Genomic DNA, 25655 nt, shown 5'->3' with positions numbered 1-25655 from the left:
TAATAACAGAATATGCTAACTTAAGGATTATTAGTGTTTTGGTTGTCTTATCAAGATTTCAATTAAAGACCTTTTTAAATACCGTTTTTCTATTTTTTTTTTTTTTTTGCTTTTAATTTCAGTATCCTTAGAGACAATCAAGATGAGAATAAGTTTAATACAGAATTTAAAGATTATTATTTTTTTAGTTAAAAACCTTCAAGATTCATATTCTAGCCGCGCAAAAAATTTTTTTTTCCCAAATCATGTGAAAAGTAAGAAATCGCGCCTGCTTTCCCGATTTCATGTTTCCGAGGGATCAAGGGATTCTCCAAAAACTTTAAAGTTTTTAAAGAATATCTAAGTGTTTATTATATTTACTATTAAAAAATTATTAGAAAAAGTCTTAAGACTTCCATTTATACTGTAGTTTAACCAAGGCATTTGAAATGGTGTATAAAAGTCCTTAAGAAATTCTTTTAGTATTTAAGATGAAGCCCTCAACAATCGCCGATGAAAAATGCAAAAAGAAATGAAGCTATTTGAAAAAGGGTTACTTGCAGTGGGTATTTAAAAGGAGCTTATTCATTTTAAACCAACTTTACCCAGTCAAAGATAATCGATAAGTGTCGATTCTGAGCATGTATTTTTTCTTCATCGAACTATTCAGTTCGAAAATTCGAAACATAACAAGAATAATTTCTTATTTATATGATGATTTTAAATAATCTTATCCCGCAATGAGTTGTTTTTCATTTAATAAATATATTTATGTTATTGTTTAAAAATTAAAAATTTTACTATTCAAATAAATTTTATGAGGACTATATATATTTTAATAAACCCGGTATCCCATGAGATTCCAAATTTTCAATCTCGGTATTACAAATTACGAGCTTGATTGTGAAAACAGAAACGTATTTTAATCAATTTTTTTTTTTTTTTAAATAAATAATGATTGATGCTCACTCAGATTTGTTTTGATTTCCACTTTTACTTTAAAACTCAATGTGGTTAAATACAGATTTCGGATTGCCTCCTCCGTACTTATCTTGTGTTCCGTTTTTTTAAAGTTTAACTTACGCAAAATGTAAGGAAAAAGTTAATATTTTGGGCTTAAATTTTTTTGGGGAATTCCCCTTCCTAAAAGAGGGTATGTGTTTGCCTCTGTTTCATATATATATATATATATATATATATATATATATATATATATATATATATATATATATATATATATATATATATATATATATATATATATATATATATATATATATATATATATATATATATATATATATATATATACCCCACTTTTTTCACTCTGTTTTAGGTTCACAACGGGAGTCTCGGACGCCTCATGATAAAAATGTTTATGTTAAAAGTTTATCTGCGTGAATATAATTCAATCTGAGTTGTGCAACATACAATTGTTAATCTACACGCTCCAAATACAAACAGAAACTTTTGGTGTAGAGATTATATTTTTTTGTTAAATTAAAGAAAATTTTAAGTAGCAATATGTTAAGTTTCAAAAAAAATCCACCATAATGAACGCAGTACCTATTGTAAAATGACTTGTATGTTAATAAAGACTTTATTTCGTTTTATTAAAATTAACATCCTGGTATACTTTTATAGAACTACCCAATGTTATTTTCTAATGTCTAGAGGGCAGTTATCACATTCTCAGTCCCGCGAACACGCACACACACACACACACACACATACACATACACACACAAACACTCACGCTCAAACATGATTTAGCTATGTAAGCTACGGATGGTCTTGTATATAACACATTACATGTTGATAAAAATGATTTCTACTTTTTACAAGATATAAATAGTTGAATAATAATAATAGAAAGCAGAATGCCAAATGGCGTTGGTAGTAAACCTAAACATTCTTTCTTTGAAAGTGAGGACAATTTTGATACTGAAGACTTACAACCACAAACTTATGGTAGTATAGCAGATGATGGTAGCTTAGCTGAGAGGTATGTATTTTTAAATCTTATTTTGATGACACCCTTTAAGTTGTCATTTGGTAATTGGTGTATATGAGAATTAGCTCAATTCTATATTAACACTTTTAGATTGTTTGAAAGATATTTAGAAGTGACCAAATTTTTATAAATGTATACATAGTAGCATGATGTTCTTCTACAAAATACATTGTCAGTGAGGGTAAAAAGACATGTTTTCCAATAGTTTTACACTAAAAATAATTTAAAAATATTTGTAATAATATTTTTACTGTAAAAGGAATGTTTTTCAGTCATTTGCAATGTCACTTATATTTATATTAAAAAATTAAAAAAAGCTTATCCACCCTAGTATTAGTTATACAATATGAAAAATGTTTGTAAAAATCAGTTGAAAATTAATCTCTCCAAAAAAAAATTTTGAATTTTTACTTCTCTTTAAACAGCCTCTTTTAACTTATAAATTGCTGCTTGACTTAGAATTGGGATGTCAATATATCATGTGACTATTGTTTGCATAATTTTAGTAGAATTGTTTGTTGATACTCTTGTGGATGTCACCAAGTTGGTTGCAACTTTGCTTTTCTTATATTTTCTTGTTGTTAGACAAATTTTCTGGTCTAGATTGCTGTCTTCTTAATCAGTACCGCTAATATTATGTGCAAGATTGTAAGATTTTGATTTTGATGCTGAAGCTGATTCAGCAAGTAGTTTTTGGCTTTTTAAAGGGTGAAATGTTTTCTTGCCTGAAACTTGACCTGTTGAGTACCCTACTTTTCCTTTGCTTTCAACTTGTTCGTAATAGTTTGTTTATCTTCAGTGGATAACCATTAACCGTTAACTATTGTGATATCAAAAAGTTCATTTAGAGCATCATAATTCATCTTCTGACACATTCAATATAAGTCATTAGCACCATCTCAAATTTTGCTCATATTACTTGATTCCACATCTGGAAAATTCAATTTATTGTTATAAGCAAACCACCATTTAAGTTGTGTTATGTAAATTACATTAAGTCATTTAATATTGTGAGGAACAAAAATGACAACATGTTAGACAAGAAGTAACAAGAAGTGTGGTATATAAAAGAAAAACATGGAGAAAAATCAATTAAATGGAGCATCATCAGGAAATGCTTTACCAACCAACCAAAAGAATACACCCAATGTTCAAACAAAAAAAAAAACTTTGACACCTATAACTGTTAAGCAAGTGTAGACACATGCTTTTATCATTTAACAGTAAGGCCTAATAAGAAACCATTAATGAACATAATTCATATATATATATATATATATATATATATATATATATATATATATATATATATATATATATATATATATATATATATATATATATATATATATTTCAGGAGTCTTTGGTATAGAGATACTTATTTGAGTGACCAGTCATTATCAATATCTTCAACTGAAACAGAGATTCAAGATCTTGAAAAATACTATCATTCTGGAGATCAGGATATTACAGACTTTCGCAAGAGCTACAGAGGTTTGTGCTAGGAAATGTCATAAATATATAAAATGATTAATGATGTAGTATTAATAGTAGGAGCAAGTTTTGTTACTATCAATAGTAACCTCAACAGAAAAAAAATCAAATAGTAGTTTTTGTATTAAAAATAATAATGCTAGTTATTATTATTTTTTTCTTTTATTATTGTTGTTGTTGTTGTTGTTGTTATTGTTGATGTTGTTGTTGATGTTGTTGTTGTTATTAATATTAAGATTATTAATTACTTTTTTTAGCTAAATTTTTAGCTCATTAAATTGTACTTAGGTAATTTTTGTATAATAAACCAATGGTTTAAGTCCCTACAGAACTTACAATTTAGGTCCATCCAGAACTTGATCATAAGCTTGCTTTTATCCATTTGCAATAAGCTTTTGAATTTAACTAGAATGGATGTTTGTTTTGCGAACCATCTTTGCAGTATTTTTTAGAAAAATACCTAAAATTAGAATATATAGAGAGATTTGATGAAATTCTTCTAAGCTAGCAACAAATAATGCATCTATTTGTTTGGTTACAAACATCTGTGCTTGATTATTATTAGTTCTTGGTTTGTTCAAACAAACTTCAAATTGTTCCTAATTTATTTTGTAATTTATTCTTGGAAATTTTCCAAAATTTGATTGAAGAATCTTGGAAAGGTCTTAGGACTTTGTAGAGTTTTCAATAAACTCTGTTTATTTTGAAAAAAACTTTTATAATTCCTCAGAGGATGATTATATTTGTGACAATAAAAATATTCCCCAAAAACAGTTACTTACATTACTTTTAGCTTTAGATAATAACAGCTCTCTAGTTTTAGATTATATTATTAAAAGTTTCCTCAATTGTTATTATTACTTATGTTACTAAATCTATCAAAAGTATGGCAAATCCTTTAAGTATTTTTTATTTCGAATATAGTATTTTTAACATTGCTATTTGAATTTTTTTATTGTAAAATTCTTTTACAGGTGCTGGGTCATTCATCAATAATAACAGTCATGATGTATTTTTAAGTGACCAAAATAATCAAATGTATTATTCATCTAAAAATACAACCTCTCCTGGAATGGCTTCAGGAAGACTTGTTGCCTGGAATATAACAAATCTTATCATTGGCACTAGTTTACTTGCTTTCCCATTTGCTCTGCAAAAGGGTGGTTTAGTTGTTCTTCCTGTAACAGTATTTATTGCACTTATTATGAACTACACAAGTCGCTTATTGATAAATTTGATGTATGAGGAATCAACTGAAATAGATGGTGGTAAAATAAGGGTGCGAATGAATTATGCTGACCTTGCTAAAGATATATTGAACTCTACTAAAGGCTCATTAATTATGCAGATTATACAAACTATTGAAATGCTTGCTAAATGTGTTTTAAATATTTGCGTTCTTGGTAAATTGACTCATGAAGTAGTGCAGAAAATGGAAATAAAACTGTGTATAGTAATTGCTGGTGGATTAGCATTGCCATCATTTTTTATTCAGAAACTGGTTTTAGTGGGTTGGCTGCAAACTGTTGGTGTACTCTTCTTAAGTGTGGGTTTAATTATAATACAGGTGTACTGTTTAGTAAATGTTTCAAAATGGCAGATTACTAATCTGGTTGTATGTCACAAGGATAGTTTACCACTTGCCATCGGAATTATTGTCTATGCTTTTGGAATTCATGGTGTGATGCCTGGTCTTGAAGAGCAAATGAGGAAACCACAAAAATTTGGTATGGTTGTTAATATCACATTTTTTACAGCATTTTTGTTACAGAGTGTTTTCAGCATAACAAACACTTTGTTTTATGGTGATGGCATACATCAGGTTATAACCATAGATTTACAATCCCATTTTGTTCTTGGTATTGTCACTGCAGTATTTATTGGAGTTTCAATTCTATGTCATTTTTCATTACCAACAATAGTTGTAATGGACAAACTTGAATTAGCTGTTCATCGTATTCTAGTGTGCTGTCATCTTGGAGATAATAAATCTCAATTTGTTATTCGTGTTCTGTTAAGAGTATTTATCATATCATTCTCTCTTACTGTTGCAGTGTTCCTTCCATACTTTGCATACCTTATGGCTTTTATCGGAAGTTCAGTTATAGTTTTGACATCAATGGTAATCCCATGTTTATTACATTTAAAACTGAGAAAAAATGAGTTGCGTTGGTATCAAGTTTGTTTGGATGCTTTTATAATTTTTTCAGGCTTTGTAGTCATGGGATTTGGAATGTTTTATAATTTTGTTGATATCTGGCATCTTATCTATCTTGAAGTTGAAAAGAAAAAAATATAATCATTTATAAAGTTTTATGACAGAATTTTTGTTTAAAATGTTTAATTCAAAGTTATAATCTACATTTATATATATATATATATAAAAAAAAGGTGTGTACATAGATCATAAAGAAAACCAATAATTTTAGTTTATAATTTTGATTTTTCTTTTTAAAGCTTTTTTGCGGTTTGAAGATTTCTTTGGCAATATTATTTATAAATTGAAATGTGCTAAATTGTGTGTGTGTATGTGTGTGTGTGTATATATGTATGTATATGTATATATACATATATATATATATACACAAATACATATATATGTATATGTATAAACTTATGATTCATAGAACTAAGCAAATGATCTTGATGTTATAAATTTATTTATAGTCTTGTAATTAAATTTTTTTTTATCTATCAAAATATTCTTTAAGTTTTCAAAGTTATATTTTTTGAAAGTATTAAAACGCTGTTATTTTGATTTTTAATAAGTTTTAAAGCCTCAAAACTTCCTCTATGTATATGTAAAATAATTTCCTTTGAAGTCTATAGGTACGACTTTTTAACAACTTTTAAAATGTACATATAGTGAAGGGGAAGTGATAAATGTCTATCACTTTAACTATTGAAATTAATTCCTTAGGCATTCCCAGACTAATTAACTATGTGTTTCTCGGATTGTATTACATCATTCAATCAAAGGTTACTAAATGCTACAAAAAGTATATTAAAGATCGCTTTAAGGTCTTAGTACTCCTTCAGCCATTTCGTATTTAAAGACTCTTTAATCCACACGCGACTTAGACCAAGTTAAGTACGAGAGCGTGAGAGATTTTCATTCAATAATCCACCAAACTTGTTATGTCAATCATTTTTGTATTAAGTTTCATTTCTTCTATTTTAGAAAACTTTTTATTATGCTAAAGATATTACTATATTACTTTATATTATGTACTTCACAGGATCTATTTTTCTTTAAATTTAAGTAAATATCAATTGCAATGTAAATGTTATACTAATGATTATTCAGAAATGGAACACTTTGCTACTTAACGCCATAAAACGCTAACAAACAAATCCAGATATCAAGTTGCTGTTTGTCATAAGTAATTGGTGTTTGGCTTATTTATAAAAGATGTTATAAGATATAAGGTATACTCATAACAAAACAAACTGAATTACTTGGCTGAAAAGTTTTAGACTGAAATTGTTATTACGAGCGCTGAAATTGAGTATTAGGTTTTGCTTGGTCGAGATACTAGAAAGATCATTCAACCAATCCTAAAACATCGTGAATCTGTAAGCATTCATTATTAGACTTAACTTGAAATTGAATTCTGCATAACAACTCTAGGGGAATCAAGTAAATTCGCTGTGCAACATCGTTCGTCTAATTATAAAAGTGGGTATTGTCTAATGAACGCCAAATCAATTGTAGAGCTCAGTCGCAATAATATTAAAATGTCAAATAAGCTCTTAAATTTCACAGGATGTCCTTCGCATTTTGCTTCCAGAATTAAGTGATGCTTGTTAAAACGTGTAACATTGGTTCGTAGTCATGCAATTTTACTAACAAGCGAATTAGTAAAGGTTTTCAATCATGTCAAGATGAGCTTATTCTAAAACCTTCAGAAAAAATAAGTGTCAGAAAGAGTTAGGCATCTAGTTTTCAGCAAATGTTTCCCTCAAATCCGTTAAGAAATCTGCCAGAGGTTAAAATATTGCAATCGCGGTTAGTAAATACATTGTGTGCTATGGGGATGGATCCTTCTTTCTTTCTTTTTTTGATCTGTGAAGTTCTACATAACTCATTTGAACTCATTTTCTCCAGTGACTGACAAATTTTTGACCGTAACTATAAAATCACCAGGCTCTTAATTGTCGTCAGTTAGATTGTTCAATTAGCAATAGAGATTAGAACATTTTAGGAACAGCACTTTGACCGACTCTGCATTCTGCCACTCTTTTTCAAAAGCATGTTGTTTTGTTTTTTTGTATTTAACCAAAGAAGTTTATGAAAAAATTCGATCGAGATTCGATGCTTGTTTCGCACTTTAAAAATATTTATGAAAAAATTCGATCGAGATTCGATGCTTGTTTCGCACTTTAAAAATATTAAAACCGTAAATGATCAAATTGCCACTGCGCATAACTTTCTCAATTTGAACATCAAATGTTTCGTTTGAAGAAAACAAATTTATTTTTTTGTTACAGGGTGCTCGTGCGATGATAAACTCGAAAAATGGCTACTCTTCGTAGAATAACAATTTTTTTTCAATACGATCTACTCACAAGAAGTTGACTGACAAAGTATTATTGGTATATGTTGCTATGAGTTCGTTGACTCAAAACCAACTTGAAAAAACTTTTTTCAAAATTTGTAGAAGATGATTTGTAAATTATCTTCAAATTTATTTATAAAGGATTACACCTTTTGACAGTTCCGATATAAAATTTATGCGCGTAGAAATGGAAGTAAAAATGTGAACAAACGTAATCTTAACAGTTATTTCATAGAGATTTGCCAAGTAATACTGAGAATTACTAAACAATAGTACTGAACCAATGCTATAAGTATTTTGCTTAATTCTATTTAAAGTGAGAAAAGCAAAATATAGTAACAGCATATATATATATATATATATACACACACTCCTGCCTGATGAGAAATAGTGCAAATATATGATATATAGCACTCTTTTGCTTTGCCTTGGCAAAAGCACCCCTAGAACACAGATGGAAATATTTCAATAGAAGCGCTTTTAAAGAAACGTACAAATTTTAATTACTCAAAGTAAATGATTTTTGGACAATTAACTACTTTTATTACTAATACAATTTAACAAACTGGTTACAACCAAATGGCCATAGTCTTACAAGATGAGTTTTAGTATAAAAAAACAGAAATAGACATTCATTGATGATATTTTGTCAAAAGACTGCTCCAGGAAATATAAACTATATATTAAAAATTGTGTAATTTTGTATAAGTGGATTAATAAATTTTGTATAAGTGGATTAATAAATTTTGTAGTGGATAAGAAAATCGTAATATGTAACACATTTCAGTCCTAAGACACATTTGTATGGGATTAACACAAAAGCATATATTGCTCTAGAGTTCCACCTTACATTACTTTCATTAGGTAATGCTTTAAAAATAATAAAGATAAATATAACATGTTTTTGATAATATTGGTATGCATATTTATTAATTGATGTTTCAATCATCCTCATTATTTACATTTCTTTTATGAATGAAAAATGTAACTTTTCCCACAATTTTTTCAATTCATTAGCTAACACTTTAAATCTGCCATTTCTAGATTTTTCATTTCGAACAAGAAATTGAAACCTTACAATAATTGTCATTTCTTTGAGCATTTTAGTTAATCCATCCAGTGGGTCATGGAATGCTGCTATAATTTTCCTTTCTGTTACACTCTTTTGGTAAGCTATCAAGTTTTTTCTCCTCTTCCCAGAATTTTTTTCAACATTTTCCCTGCTCTTCTTATATGATACTTTCTACAAATATTTGTAAATATTATACATATATATGTAATCTTAAATACTATTATACAGTAAGCCAAAAATTTAAAGTTTAATTGATTGGCAAAAAAATATAATGAATTATCATGTATGTTTGTGCCAACTAATATGTGTGACCCCATATTTGAATTTGTGAGAGAAGATTTTTTGTTTGTTTGAAAACAAAAAAAATAGTTTAATTTAACATAAACAAAATAAGTCATGACTTGATTTGTTTATATTAAATTATTTTGATAATAAGTCATTAATTTAGTCCAAAAATACATATGTATAAATATATACAGGGTGTGGCAGCGATTTACGAACTAATTTTTGGCTGGGTTTTGCGATGTAAATAAGATACTTCCGCACTTTGTTTTTGTTGGTTAATGTTCAATGAACGTCTTAGATTAGAATAAAATTGTTAATGAAAAGCATTTTAGTTAAGTTTTAAAATGGAAACCAAAAGAGCCGAAGTTTGAAATTTGATTCACGCGGGTTTGCCTGCACGTGAAGTGATTCGTATTTCTGAATTGTCTAAAACTACATTTTACAAAGTGAAAAAACGTGAAAGTGCTGAGAGAGCCTAAATGTCCTCTCCAGTGAATAAAAAAGTTGATAAAAAAATAACAGAAAAGCTTAAAAAGCATGTTGAAAAGAATCTTGCTGTATCCATCAGAAAGACAGCAAAATTGTTCAATGTTGATGAGAGGACAGTCAGAAGAAATCTAAAAACACTTGGAACATTCAGTTTGGCCCGACCTACATGTCAACTTTTGACAGAAACGGTAAAAACTTTAAGATTGGAGCAATCAAAGAAGCTTCTGAATCAGCTGAAAAGCCATGCTTCCTCAATAGTTAAAGTTTTCTCAGATGAAAAACTTTTTAGTGTTGACTGTGTGATAAATAGGCGAAATGACATTGTGCAGAAGGGTGATAAAACACCACCTGTGTATCACACGAAGCACCCTTAGTCTATCATGATGCTAGGAATCATCGTTTCTAATGGAGAGAAATGTATGCCAATTTACATAAAAGAAAAAGAAAAAGTTACCTCTGATGTGCATATCAGCTTACTAAAACGTTTTGTGGTGCCATGACTGAAGAAGACATTCCCAGAAAGAAATTCATTTTTCATCTGTGTGGAGTGAAATTAAGAATAAGAGTTGTAAAAAGTCACAGTCAAGTGTCAAGTCACTAAAGTCATCAATTACCCGTGCTTGGAACTCAACGTCAAGGGATTGTATAATTAGCATCTGCCAGTCCTTTCGTCCTAGGTTTGAAGCAGCGATAAAAAAAGGAGACCTAGTTGAAAGATAAGGCGAGAAAAGCATTTATCTTCAACTTTTCTTTTACTAATATTCTATGAATATAATTTTTTAGTGCTTTAAAAATTCATTTTTAAAAAATGTTCTAAAAAGTTCGCAAATCGCTGCCGCACCCTGTATGTGTTGTTTTCTGGACTAAATTCAACTTGAATTTTGTGTTTCGTCATTTTTTTATTTAGTTAACTTAGAAATTGGCATTCACTTATAAACAACAAAATTTCAAGCTTACTGCTTTTAATTTTGTTTTTAATTAGTAAATGGTTAATATATAGAATTCTAAATGATGACGGTTTGAAAATGAATGCACCCCCAAACAATATGCCAATCTTGCATAACAGAGAACTGAGTGGGAATTTTTTGAAAGAAAAAAAAAAGGTCAAAAACTATCAAAAACCGAATTCTTACAATTTTTTGACACAGGTTACGTTGCAAGATTAAACAAAGATTAAACTTAATGTTTCCCATTTTCATGACTTTCCCTTTTCATGACCGAATTCTTACAATTTTTTGACACAGGTTACGTTGCAAGATTAAACAAAGATTAAACTTAATGTTTCCCATTTTTATGACTTTTATAGTCCCACAACCCTGAATCTGAAAACATTCCCGTAATCCTGAGGGATAAGGTACAAAAACTGTGTTAAAGTTATTTGTTCCACAGATTTTGATCACTGGGATGTCTGTTTGGCATTATGTAATCTAAATTTTGAATGAAATATGTGCCCATTGGTAAAAAAAAAGAGTTAAAATTATAAATAAAGATTAGGCTACCCTTTTTTCAAGTACCCTATCATTGTTTTTTTTTTTTTGATTCAAAAAATATGTTTTGCAACTTTCATTAAAATAGTTTTTTCACTTTATTTTCCGTTTGCATATGGGTAATATCTCTAATATTCTTAAGTGTCCGGGGCAACTCACCTCTTCCCTATCAGTCATTTCGATGGCAATCGCACTATGGAACTGAGTTTTTTAACTTTTTCACACAGAATACAAAGCGTTGCAAGCCTCAAGGATCTCTTTCATTATATCAGAAGAAAAGCTGTTATTTTTTTAAATCACATAACTGAAATGTCTTGCATCTAATGTCTTGATTATTTCAATCCAAACTATCAGCGCATCCTGACTATGTGCTTAATATATCATTTATAAAAAATTTTAAGATTAAAGTTCTACAACAGAACATTTGCTCACAGACTTAACTTGTAACTGGTAATTGTATTTGTCGCTCTTTTTTAAGAATTCTTTCACAGTGCTCTTTATTCTTACTATACCCGGTATTCTAAAATGTAAAAATCTTTATTTATAAAACAAAAATATGGTCTTTGGAGTATTTTAACAAAATTTTTAATGTTTAAGAATAACAAAAAAAAAAACAATAAACGGCTAGCAACGGTTTTCAATATCATATTTTTTGGAAAAAAATCATTTTGCTATGAAGCAGAAGCGTATCCTTGTAAAAATACAAAGTTGCGCAATAGTCTGCTTTTTCTGGGAAAAAAAAAAAGATGAAGTTTGGAACAGAAAAACTTCATAAAATTCTACAATCTTTATTACTTAAACTTCGCATATTATTTACATTCAGAGTATATAATTATAAGTCCGTTTCTACAACTTTTGCGTGATTCCATTAATAGCTAGTTTTAAATGAATAGAAAATCACCATTGACAGTTCGAGAATCATAAGCTAGATCTCCAATCCGAGTAACTTACAAACTGACCTGGGTTTTTAACATAGAACCATTAGCTCAAAAGCAAGAGCAAGCAGTGATGTCTAGTTTAGGTCTTGATGAATTAACTGTTTTCGCTAGGGATGGGAGTTAAGGTTAGTTTTAGTCTAACTAAAATTAGTCGACTAACTTTTTAGTCTAACTAAAACCAGTCGACTAACTTTTTAGTCTAACTAAAATTAGTTGACTAAAACAAGATTTAGTGCTAAAAAAAAACTGAATAACCAATACCATGAAATTATATGAACATAATATGAATTATGACCAATAAATCAATTTAAAGATATTCATCAAATTTTATTGTTTTGTACGTAATATAATTTATGACAATTAGGTATAAAAATTGTTTTGTTTGTACCTAGTATTGCCCCAAATTTTCTTTTATCAATTTAAATAAAAATTGGTTTGTTAGCAGAACAACTCCGTCAAAAACAGCTGATATTTTATACCGAAAACGTAATTAGTTTTTAGCATTTTAATAATAATTTTTAAAAGAAAAACAAAATTGAGAGTTGAACAAGATATATGTTCAATTACACAATATAGAAATAATAAAAAAGCATTAATTGCCGAACTGTTTCAATCTTATTGTTTTGATTGTAAATATCTGCGTTTTTATGAGTGTAGAGCGAAATAAATTAGATATTATTACTTCAAAAAATCATTGCAGGTATTAAATAAAGGAAATCCGAAAATGCTTCTGCACATAACACACCTTTCAAAAACATGACACCATTTTTTTTTAATAAATTGATTTCACATGTGTCTTAAAATTTATAATTCACTTTAATTAGAAATTGAAAAATCCAGATCTGAAACGCTTTTCATTGAAATTTAATAATAATAACTTAATAATAACGGGGGACTAATTAGATAAGTTTTATTACAAAATTCCAAGTGTATATGTCGCAAACCTTTCACCAAAAACTTGAAAAACTCTGAAAATCGATCTTGAAAAAGTTACCCTCGACTACTTACACATTACAAGATTTTAAAAAAATATTTTTTGGGTAAAAGTAACAATATATTTTTCGCAAATTAAAAAGTTAGTCGACTAAACTTAGTTAGACTAAAAAGTTAGTCGACTAAATTTAGTTAGACTAAAAAGTTAGTCGACTAAATTTAGTTAGACTAAAAAGTTAGTCGGGTAATTTTAGTTACGGTTTTTTTAGTTAAGTTAGTTACAATTTTTAGTTTTGGTCACAACACTAGTTTTCGCACTTTTCCTTGAAAAAACTCTCTTCATGCTCGGTTTCAATTCAAAATTTTTCTCATCGATATTGTAGAAAGCATTTGGACGATCAAGGACGTGAAGTTAAATATTCTTTTGTAAAAAATTTTCAAAAATTTCTTGATTTTGCTAGCAGGACTCATTGCTGCTGCTCTGCTAATAGATTCAGGGGGAAAGAAGAACATTTTAGGATTTCTTTTAAGAAATAGTTTTATCCAATTATTTTTTTAGGATTGCCCTAAAAATCATATGACACACTAAGCCATTCAACAAATTTTTCTTCTTTAAATTTGATTAACACATTTTCAGGACCTGTTTTCTTCAGACCATCTCCATTTTGTTGCTTATTTAAATGTCGCCTATCCGTTTACACGAAATGACATACTTTTTGGAAGCAGCATATACTGATAAGGTTCCTTCGGAAACTTCTTGAAAGGTGACCTTTAGAGAAAGAACTTTATACTTCTAATATTTTCGAGATAAAGCGGCAGTTACTACTTCCTCTACTTCAAAACTGTCACGATGTTCCATGATTACAGCACTTAAATTAAACTAATTATTCAAAAAGATCTTCAAAAAAGTTTTATGCAAAATGATAATCTTGAATCATCGCAAATTTCGTTTTATCGAAGGAAAATTTCAATCATCAAAATTTAATTATAGTCAAACCATAAATAAATGTTAAATTTTTGTTTAAAATGGTTTTATATAAATATTTACACGTTCTGAGAGCTAGTTAGAACTTGTCAAGTACTCTAAAGTATTTTCTTATAAAAAAGTGAATATGCAAAAAACAAATCTTTTACCCTACATATATAATTTACAGATTGGTCAATAAATTTTCGAATTTTTCCTATTATCAGACTAATACAGATCTAGTTCATGTAATATATATAGTATAAACCAATGGTTATTCAAATCCAGTTGAATTTGACCTTTTAAAAAATGCGACATCTTGAAATCTGAAACAAATAATATTAACAAAAGACTCAAAATAAATGACAATTTCTAACACATAAATGGATCAAATACTATAATGAAAACATGCTTGTTTGCTTTAAGCTATTACATGATATGATAAAATAAGAAAATCACTTTTTCTGTATAAGTCTTGAAATAGGTAATGGGGAAAAATTGAATGTTATTTCAAAACTAATGCTATTTCAAAACTAATTTTTCAGGAATCTTTCTCTATTTCTCAGAGCGAGTTTATAAGAAGTCTCTTAAAATTCTGTGACTAAATATTTTAAGAAATTTCAAGCAAAAATTTGAGTAGCATTTATGTTTTTCTTTTATGCAACTTTTTTAGAGGTTAGCATGGGGTTTTCATACATGACCCATTTCTGGAGGGCTAACTTTATGTAATTAACATTTAATGGAAAATTAAAAAAATATATGTATATATATATGGCTGTTATTCTTACTGGGCAATATGGTTGGCTTGTTGATCACTCCGAATCAATTTCATTTTCAGTTTATGATTCCAAATATAAATGTGATCCAAGACTATTTGTTATAAAAAAGTATGGATTTACGAAGCCTTCTTCTAATCTTTTGATTAGTAGTCATATGAATGATGAACAGAAAAACCATGAATCAATGCTAGAGCAAAAAGAAAAAAAAAGAAGGGTAGATAAAGTTTAAATCTAATCAATCTTATATCTGGCTATTTGCATAAATAAGTAATATTGATTTATTTTACAGAAGCGGAAGCGGAAACATCCTTTGAACTCTGGAGAAATCCAAATGATTGAATACCATGAAATGGTCAGTTTTTATTGAAATTTTATTTCTTTTTTATTTTAAGATAATTCCTCCATATTAAAATTATCTAATAGTTATTATAAAGTTTCCAAATGTATAAAATAATTTAGAGTTAAATGATTGCGTTTATTTTAGCATGCTGAATTTCTAAGTATAGCTACAAAAGAACTTTTGGGCATTCATGGTGAATATCTCTCATTGATGGGTAGAGGTATCTTTTTAATAATCACTAATTAATACAGTCTGAATTATTAAACAATTACTGAAAAGTTATCAAAAATAGCTGTGGTAAATTTTAAAGAAATGGCAAAATTTTAAATATTATTTTTAAGTAAATTAAAGATATTATTTCACTAACATATTTAGAACTTCATATGACTATTTATTTTTTCAATTACTATGCCATAAATAATTAAAGTTTTTTTTATAAATTTTACAGAAATTATTATTTCAATCAACAGGTGGTCATTATTTAAAAGCTGAAAATATCTCTAAAAAGATGGCTTTTGTTAGCAATCTTTGTTTGGGTAAAGATTTGTTTGAAGGTATACTTATGTAATTTCAAAACCAAAATCATAAGTTTGGTTTTAAAGTACCTATAATGAAAATTTTACTTGTATTTTTATTTTTCATATACTTAAATATTATTCTTACTCCTATACCTAATATAACAGTATTTATCTGTAAAGGTGAAAACATTATGTGCTTGAAGGACCAAGTGTTTAAAAATTCACTCTCTGCAACATGTACAGTATTATATCAAAATGAGCGTTATCTTATCCCTCCAAAATCTTCCTTTATTGTTTCGGATTTCTCAAACTTATCCCTTTTAGTTGAACAAGGTATCTTCATTTTTGTCATTTCTTAGTTTTAACTATTCTATTTAGCAATATAAATTTATTTTTAACTTATTATAAAATTTTTGAATATGATTTATGTTTCAAATAAAGTTTATTAAGTTTAAAAATTATTAATGAATGTAGTTATTGTTAAACTTTAGATATTTTTTATGATTTTATTGTAATTGATCCTCCTTGGGAAAATAAGTCTGCAAAAAGAAAAAAAGAGTAAGATTACAATTTGTTTTTCATTAAAAACTTCCTTTATATTCTTGTCTTATGTGTAATTTTTAATTGAATATCTTGAAATTTTGCAAATATATAAATTATATTGCCAAAAATTATGTTCATTAGCTATGCAACTTTACCAGAGTTTGATTTTAAAAAAATTCCAATTCAAAGATTGTTAAATCCACATGGATTGGTAGCTGTATGGGTTACAAATAAACCAAAATATATCCAGTTTGTTAAAAAACAACTATTTGTTGACTGGGGAATCATTGTTGTGGGACATTGGCATTGGGTCAAAGTAAGACTTAATTTTAAAAACTTTTTTTTTTTTATTAAAGTTAATAAATTTTTTGTATGTGTTTTATGATTTATTGATATTTTAATGTTCATTTTAACACTTTTGTCCAAAGCATTTTCCACTGGCAAACTACTGTCATTGTTATTGGTTCCAAAATAATTTTAGTAACTTTTTGGTCCCTTAGGAGCAATTTTTTATATTAGTTATTTCATATCAGTTGAAAAACCCATAATCAAAATCTTTAATCAAGCTATCATGACAGAAATCAAGAGATCATGATAGGAACAGGAAAGTTGTGTGCTTGTTGTGCATGAGAAAATGCTCAAAGCCACTAACAGATATTCAATACAGCAGGATTTGTATCATTTATAAAACAACCATCAATTCATCTGATGCTTATATACTACACGGTCTTTGTGAAGCTTGCAAAAAGTTATGAGGAAAAAAATAAAGTTGAGATTTTGCCCTTCCAGTATTGTTTGATTTCATGCCAATAAAAATCAGACCATTAACCTGTGGCCAAAGGTGTTACTATGTCATTTACAAATGAATGAGAAGAACACGATTGATCAACCCATAAATGATAACAAACCACCACCTTCAAGATTATACAAGTCCTTTATTCCAGCAAGTATCATTGCCAAAAGTCAGCTTCACCACAACAAGTAGTATACCTTGTAAAGGCAACTGGAGGAACACCAAACAAATATATCTTTCCTTTTCAGTGTTATTAAAAAATAGTTACATGGAATTAATTTAGAGAAGAAAAATCATTTTTTGACTGTTTTTTGTTGCTGAAAGTTATTTAAAACCTGAAAATATTTTATTCTCAAGAATGTTTCCTAGAAATCTTGCGCATGTTTGGATAATGAAAATAAAAAATTTCGAAAGTTTTTTTAATCCTTCACATGGAATACAAAGCTACTATATCTGGAAAGAATTAATCAAACCCTGCTACATTATTCATTTAGTAAACCATCAAGCATCTTATCTTGTGAATGAATACAACTAAAGTGTTACTGTACGAAATTCATTGTTAAGTTTGTGGTCTGGCAACCTCTTATTGCTATATAGTTACATAACCACCAATTTTCATGTGGATGCTGCAGATTTAAAAATAATTTTCTAACTTGCATTTCAAGGAATAAAAACATTTATTTCAACAATTTTAAAATCAATTTGTTTTTGCAGGCATCAGAGTTGAGTCTCAAAATTTACACCTTTGGACAGTCTAATTTCACCCCATAAAAGTTGGTGGCACCTTCATGTCAGCTCTAAGGGTATCATCCTTACTTTTGACAACAAATAGTTTTTTGAAGTAATATTATAATCATGATTTCAGTTTCATTTCAATCATTTTCCTAAGTTAAAAGTTCATGATTTATGTAGAAATAAATCTGTTATGTGTCTATGAGGAAAAAAAATTTTTTTTGTATCTGTTTTGATTCCTAAATATTTAAAAATACATATGAGGATTGGGGAAATTTTTTTCAGGTGACCAATCATGCAGAATATGTAACAAATCTTTCTTCAATACACAAACGCCCATATGAACCATTATTAATTGGACGCAAAGAGAATTTTGAGAGTAAATCTTGTTTAATACCAGAGAAGAAAGTCATATGCTCTGTCCCATGCAATATTCATTCAAGAAAGCCTCCATTAAATGGTAAGCTAAACATAAATACTAAGTTTACTTATTTAAATAACTTAAAGATTTATGATTTGATTATGATTTATGATTTATTTAATTAATTTTAACTTATGTACACAAACTTATGTACTTAGAATTTAAACAGAAAAATGTTTTAATTGGTTTTTTGACCATAAGTTGAATCTTTTTTTCATTTTTTTCTAGATATTTTTTCTTCTTACCTACCAGAGAATCCATTATGCCTAGAAATGTTTGCTCGTAACTTACTGCCAGGCTGGTTGAGTTGGGGAAATGAGGTTTGATTCCCTGTCATTTATATTTGAAAGTTTTTGGATATTATTGTTAATATTAAATGTTTTTTAAAGAAAAAGTAAACACCAGTTGATGATATTCAATATATAACTAAATGCTTAATGCTTGTTTTAGGTATTGAAATTTCAAAACTGTAAGTTCTTTTGCGAAACATCAAGCTGACACTGAAAGAAAATTGGTTTTCTTCTTAAAAGATATCTATTTCATTTTTTCACGAAAACTGTTTTGCATTTGTCTTATATTTACTACAAAAATGATTGTAATTTAATTCAACTATTAACATCCACGTTTACATTTCAATGCAAGAAAATGTTAGAAATCATGATGATTTGAAAAAGTTTCTGGAATTTTCCGTGCTCTTTAATAAACAATGACGGCGATGCTAATTACAACGATGACAATGATGATGACCATGATGATGGTGATCATGATGATGATCATGATGACCATGATGATAATCATCACAATCATCATAATGATGATCATGATGATAATCATGATCATCATGATCATCATCATGATCATGATGGTCATCATCATGATGCTGACAGTGTGATAATGATGTGATGACGATGATGATCTTTTTTTGTATTTAGTTTTAAACCAATACACTTTTAAAAAAGAAATATCCTTTGTTGGAAATATACCTGTTTCATGTAATTTTTTTTTTCTTTTTCTTTTTAATCGATGATGATGACAATCATGATGACAACGTTATTGATGATGATGATGATGATGATGATGATGATGATGATGATGATGATGATGATGATGATGATGATGATGATGATGATGATGATGATGATGATGATGATGATGATGATGATGATGATGATGATGATGATGATGATGATGATGATGATGATGATGATGATGATGATGATGATGATGATGATGATGATGATGATGATGATGATGATGATGATGATGATGATGATGATGATGATGATGATGATGATGATGATGATGATGATGATGATGATGATGATGATGATGATGATGATGATGATGATGATGATGATGATGATGATGATGATGATGATGATGATGATGATGATGATGATGATGATGATGATGATGATGATGATGATGATGATGATGATGATGATGATGATGATGATGATGATGATGATGATGATGATGACGATGATTTTTTCTCTTTTTTTGTATTTAGTTTTAAACCAACATACTTTTATAAAAGAAATATCCTTTGCTGGAAATATACCTGGTCCATGTAATACTTTCTTTTTCTTTTTAATTGATGATGATGATGGCAATGATGATGACAATAATGTTGATGATGTGACAATGATGATGATTTTTTTTGTATTTAGTTTTAAACCAATACACTTAAAAAAGAAATATCCTTTGCTGGAAATATACCTGGTCCAAGTAATATTTTCTTTTTCTTTTTAATCTTACTACTTATTCTTACATAGTTTTAAACATTTATAGAGTAATATAGTTTTAAACATTTTAGAATAAAATTCATTTTTTTAATTTAGTGGCAGGTGCAAAGGCAAAGTAAGTTGTTTTTAATGTTTTCCTTATATTTAAAGTTGAAGTTTATATGTAACCAGTTACAATATGTTAAGGAATATGTACTTTTAAAATAAGGTCATTTCAAAATTACAATTGACACCTTTCATAAAATCCCACATGATTTTAATTTTTTTTTCCTGATTGTAAAATTTTTTAAGCGTCTGACAGTTCCTGAGTTTTAACAGGTGTTTTCATTGGAGGTTTTTATTGACTGCACCTCCATGTACGTAAAAAAAAAATCAACTCTGATTAGTAATTAGAAATCAGATTTGGAGGAGTGTTATTAGAGATGTCAAGACTTTTTAAATGACATCATTATCAAACCTCTCATCTTATTTTGTGGAATGTAAATTTGATATTTGTATAAATCGGTATACAAACTCATTTAAAATACCACCTGAGATGGAGTAGTGACAGGGATTTCAGCCTTTGGGAGCCACCCAGTGTACACTACTGTAAAAAATCCTTTAGAATGAATTTCCTCCTCAGCAGCATTTAAGTTTGGAGTCTTATTCAATAGGATAAATATTTTAGGGAAATAAATTCCTTTTGCATTGAATCTTGTATGGTGCATAGTACCAAGCTTTTTGAGTTGAGAATGTAAACTCTGAAAAATGTCTGGAATTAACAATAACACTTGAGATAATAAAATTATGCTTACTAAAAATCTCTCCCCAGGTGCAGTCTACTTCAGAATATCAGAATAATATGGAAGAGTAACCGAATTAGTACTAGGTTTTTCAGTAACCTTTGATACATATTCAGAGTCTGAATCAATTTTAAAGTTAAGTTAAAAAATGCGTGAAACTCAAAAATACTTAGAACTGACATCATTCTTCTTACTTTCTACATGTTTAATAATTGATGTTTTTTGATGCATATGAGTATCTTTGATCTTATGTTGCTATTTTCTCCTCTCTGGGTTCAACATATCTAATTGTTATTTCTTACACATCACTAACTTAAATATATATATATTTTATCTGGAAAAGTTTTCTTGAGATTGAAATTTTATTCTCTTTATCAGAATGAAGTTATTGATTTTAAGAAAATCCCATTTTTTTAAAATGCTTTTACTGTTAGTTGTAACAAAATCTACTATCATCTCAAATGAAACATTTCATACATACATAGATACATACAAACATACAAACATACATACATACATACATACATACATACATACATACATACATACATACATACATACATACATACATACATACATACATACATACATACATACATACGTGCATACATGCATGCATACTAAATACTCTGAGTACCTCATTTATAGGTTGTTCAAGCAGAGTTTTTTGATTTTATAGGAGAATTGTGGTTCGATTAGTTAGTATGGCGGGAACAGGTTACTTTTACACAACTACAAGAAATCGTCTAAAAGAGAAACTTACGTTTATTAAGCATGATCCCGTAGGTTAGTAAATCAATTTTTAATGACGGCGATGAACTTAAACGATGGTTTGTTTTTTGATCGTACTTTTTATCATTTCTATGTAATCTTACTTTTCTATAATTTTTATGTCGGTTAATTTTTGTTGGAGTATTTTTTAAATTCCTTAGGAATTCCTCATATGTTTAATTGGGTTCTTTTAGTAAATAAGCACGTGTTGTTCACCGAACAAAAGGTAGTTAAAGGAGAAAAGAAATCAAAAGCAGGCGGAAGATAAATTCGTTGAAACTTGAGACAACTGAAATTTGAAGATTTGTTTTTTATTTGTCTGAATTCTTCTTAAATAAGAACCGAAGTGAAAAGTTATTTAACAGCCTCGATGCTACTTTTGATCTTTTGATGTTCTTTTCAACCTCGGATGCTCTTTTTTAAATGGAGTTCCTTATAATTGGATTTTTTAAATGTTGTTCTACAAATGTTCTACTAAAATCAACAACTAACACAATCTACCAGAATAATTTAAAAAGTCGATCTTACAGTTTCTACAACATTTTTACTACGCCTCCATAATCGTGGATATTACTTTCTCTCCATTTTATAAATTGATTCGGTACATTATATTCAAATTAAAACATGCATCAAGTGATAGAAGTACTTGATCGTCATTATGGTAAAATAAACTTAATTATGTGACTTTATTTCACTAGTAATTCGACTCTTATGTTTTTATGCCCATAATACCTATATCCACTCTATCTTTTTAAAAAATCTGATAGCACACTACCAGTATTTGTAGATGATAATGCAATCAAAAGTCGTACAAATCTTTGAGAAATAAGTACGACGCACAACAAAGGTTTTGCTTCTTGAACACTGTCAGGTGTCTCTTATAGATTTTTGGATGCTAAATACGAATATCACATCAAAATTTACGCATCTCGTATCGTTAAGAGAAATCTTCAGTTTTATCATAAATTTTGCTCAAATTTTTATCCAAATATCTCACTCCAGTTAGTGACTCCCCAGCAAGCACACAACGTTGAAATAACATTGATCAACGTCAATCAACGTTGTTTCAACGTTGTGTACTTGCTGGGTCACCAACATGGCGTACTTTATAACAGGCCTATTCACCGTGCGGATGACGTCAAAAACTGGAGGCGAACATTTTGTATTTTTTAACTTTGATACTTGTGAAGCGTTGAAGGGTCTTGCTAAATTATTTAGTCAAAGTTTTTAAGTAATCATTAATATTTATAATAAACATGGGTCGTAAATGCTGTCACAAATTGCAACGGAAATTATGATAGAAGCTCCAAAGAAAAAACTTTTCGCCTTCCTCGAACACCAGAAGAAAGAAAAAAATGGTTGGCTGTTATACCAAGAGACAATATACCAGATAGGAAAGACACCGTTTTTTGTGAAAGGCACTGGCCTGTTGGATACGTTTCAACAAAAGATTATGGCAAAGAAAGACCTCGTGATCCTCCGTCTGTGTTTAGTGTGTAAAACCAAGTTTAATTCCTTAGCCATCTTCTTGTCCCAGAACTACTTCAAGAACTCATTCAGAAACTAGAAATTTTCAACCTGATGAGTTGTCTGAGTTCAATTTTAAAGATGTTATAAAATCGTTTAATGATCTGAAAGCAAACATTGAAAACTACAGCTTTAATGGAGTTAATATACTATTTAATACTAAAACAGAGAATCGAGTATTGATTCAATCATTGGAGTTCTTCCAAAACACAGATCTGCCTTTGTTTGTTTTGAAAGTAGATAATTTTCATTATGAACCATTTCATTGTGGAGTTAGTTGTATAATAAAAACTCTCTCAAAAAACAGAATTACCATATTGAATAGATGGTCCCATATTATAGAAGCTGTTCGATTTTTAAATACTTGTGAGATACGTAGTAAAAAAAATATTATTCAACAGCAACTTTTTTCAATGGGTGATAAATATTTTACCGATAAAAAGTATTCTGTTGAAACAATGGTAAGAGTATTTGAGTACTTTGCAATGTCACGTTCTACATATAATCGTCTCAGAGAAGACTTTGAACTTCCTAGCATTACAACATTAACAAGACTAACATCTAAAGTGAAGTCTATTCATGAGGATATTTATCTACAAAAGATTTTTTCAAATATAACAGATATTAGACATAAAAATTGTATTCTTTTATTAGATGAAGTTTATGTTGAGACTATGTTGCAGTACCATGGGGGAACAGTTTTTGGAAAATCAGTTAACAATCCAAGTGTTCTTGCTAATACTGTTTTAAGTTTTATGGTTGTAACTTTGTTTGTTGGACCCAAATTTTTATGCAAAATACTTCCTGTGTGTAAAGTCGATTTAAATTTTCTTTTTGACAAACTAGCTTTCTTTTATCTGCCATAAAAGCAGCAGGTGGTAATGTTGTATCTATAATTTGTGATGGTAACAGGACAAATCAGGCATTTTTCAAGAAATTTAAGACAGATGGTGTACCTTGGCGAACAAAAAATAATATATATCTTTTATATGATTATGTACACCTTTTAAAAAATATTTGCAATAATTGGATAACTGAAAAAACTCAAGAACTTGAGTTTTTTGTTAAAAAGGAAAAAAAAGTTGCTAAATGGTCTCACATTGTAGCATTACATAAATTAGAATCAAGTCAAATGATTAAAATGTCTAAACTTACTGACATTGCTGTGTTTCCCAAACCAATTGAAAGGCAAAAAGTTTCAACTTGTCTGAATTTTGTGAAGAAACAATGTGTGCCTTAAAATGTCATCCATAATTAAAAGATGGTGATGATACTATTTATTTTCTTTCAATAATAATTGAATTTTAAGAATTGTTAATGTTCATAGCCTTTATGCAGATGTACGTATGCGTGATCCATATCGGACTGCTATTTTCTCTTCTGGTGACTTTAATCTTCAAAAACTGTTAGAATTTGGAAACATAGCTAAACAAATGTGCTCTTCTCAAAAAGTCCGTTTTAAATGTTTCTCAAAAGATACTTCTAATAGTCTTTATCATACTTGTAATGGTCTTGTGGAGTTGTCAAAGTTCCTCTTGTCTACAAGTCATAAATATGTTTTGCTTGGAACATTTACAACTGATCCTTTAGAGAAACAGTTTGGAAAACTCAGACAAGGATCAGGTGGTACATACTTTATTACTGTTCAACAAGTACTTGAGAAAGTTGGTATTATAAAAACAAAACTACTTTTGCACCTAGACAATAATAGTGTTGGTCTTGATTTTACTACATCAGGGCATTCTTGTGAAAGATGTGGTTTTTATTTAAATGAAGAAAAATGTTTGATATTTGATGACCTACCAGAATTAGAAAAAATATCATCTATAGATGTCAAAATGACTCTGATTTACATAGCCGGATATATTGTCAGAAATGATAAAGATTCAGATGACTCATATTTTTATTATTAGAAATTCAGAGATTTTACTGAGGAAATCAATCGTGGGGGATTAACAGTGCCTGGTGATTTGGTATGTCAATGGGTAGTATATTGCTATATAATGTTTCGTGAAATAGCTGATAATACATGTATTTCTTCTTTGTGCAATCTAATGATGCTTATTTCTGAATCATACCAACTAAATATGAACAGAAATCATTAGGTTATACTTTCAAATATTTTCTTTAAAAACTATTGTAATTTGTTTTCTCCAAGATCTGAAAAAGAACCAAAACAAAAAATTTTGAAACTCATTATTTAATAACACAGGCCAACAAAGAAAAAAATCTTTTTTTCTGATGCCTGAAATTTTTAAATTGATAATTTTATATATTTATTTATATCTTTACTGCATATATTGTATTTTACTGCATATTGCTGATAAAAAATATATATTGTATTTTATTGTGCATTGTTGGTTAAAAAAAAAAAAAGAAAAGAGTAAGGTGTTTATTTTTTTCTGTTCAAAAAAATTCGCCTCCAGTTAATGACGTCATCCGCACAGTGAATAGGCCTGTTATAAAGTACGCCATTGTCACCAACAATTT

At 28.6% G+C, this 25655-nt stretch overlaps 3 protein-coding genes and 1 pseudogene across 10 annotated transcripts; all 4 read left to right on the top strand.

The window, feature by feature from the left end:
* Positions 1-1705: 1705 nt before the first annotated feature.
* LOC145190356 (vesicular inhibitory amino acid transporter-like) lies at positions 1706-6255 on the top strand. 2 transcript variants are annotated; one of them, XM_090091937.1, is made up of 3 exons: positions 1706-1984; positions 3351-3487; positions 4462-6243. In XM_090091937.1, exons 1-3 carry the CDS (start codon positions 1860-1862, stop codon positions 5784-5786), a joined length of 1587 nt encoding a protein of 528 aa, XP_089948063.1. In that variant the 5' UTR covers positions 1706-1859; the 3' UTR covers positions 5787-6243. The 2 variants fall into 2 exon arrangements, with proteins under 2 accessions (XP_089948063.1, XP_089948064.1); XM_090091938.1 differs by lacking the exon at positions 3351-3487 and having other exon boundaries at positions 1855-1984; positions 4462-6255.
* Positions 6256-13919: 7664 nt separating this feature from the next.
* On the top strand, positions 13920-19302 carry LOC149887095 (N(6)-adenine-specific methyltransferase METTL4-like). 7 transcript variants are annotated; one of them, XM_090091932.1, is made up of 10 exons: positions 13920-14014; positions 15283-15345; positions 15478-15553; positions 15804-15887; positions 16032-16184; positions 16343-16409; positions 16536-16710; positions 18205-18379; positions 18569-18660; positions 18791-19302. In XM_090091932.1, exons 2-10 carry the CDS (start codon positions 15325-15327, stop codon positions 18836-18838), a joined length of 891 nt encoding a protein of 296 aa, XP_089948058.1. In that variant the 5' UTR covers positions 13920-14014; positions 15283-15324; the 3' UTR covers positions 18839-19302. The 7 variants fall into 7 exon arrangements, with proteins under 7 accessions (XP_089948058.1, XP_089948055.1, XP_089948060.1 ...); XM_090091929.1 differs by having other exon boundaries at positions 13964-15207; positions 15478-15547; positions 18791-19023; XM_090091930.1 differs by lacking the exon at positions 13920-14014 and adding an exon at positions 14052-15207 and having other exon boundaries at positions 15478-15526.
* Positions 19303-19850: 548 nt separating this feature from the next.
* Positions 19851-22012, top strand: LOC149887094 (large ribosomal subunit protein bL33m-like). Its single transcript, XM_090091936.1, has 5 exons — positions 19851-19910; positions 20011-20068; positions 20182-20200; positions 21547-21653; positions 21833-22012. Coding segments are annotated over exons 2-5 (201 nt in total). The 5' UTR covers positions 19851-19910; positions 20011-20067; the 3' UTR covers positions 21907-22012.
* Positions 22013-23180: 1168 nt separating this feature from the next.
* Positions 23181-25369, top strand: LOC149887093 (uncharacterized; annotated as a pseudogene).
* The last annotated feature ends 286 nt before the right edge of the window (positions 25370-25655 follow it).

Source organism: Hydra viridissima, unplaced genomic scaffold (assembly GCF_058129835.1).
Source record: "Hydra viridissima isolate aposymbiotic clone 2 unplaced genomic scaffold, HvirCarnegie_v1 scaffold_6, whole genome shotgun sequence".
Lineage (NCBI taxonomy): Eukaryota > Metazoa > Cnidaria > Hydrozoa > Anthoathecata > Hydridae > Hydra > Hydra viridissima.
Note: the sequence above shows the minus strand (reverse complement) of the source record. Positions and strands in the feature narration are given on the sequence as shown.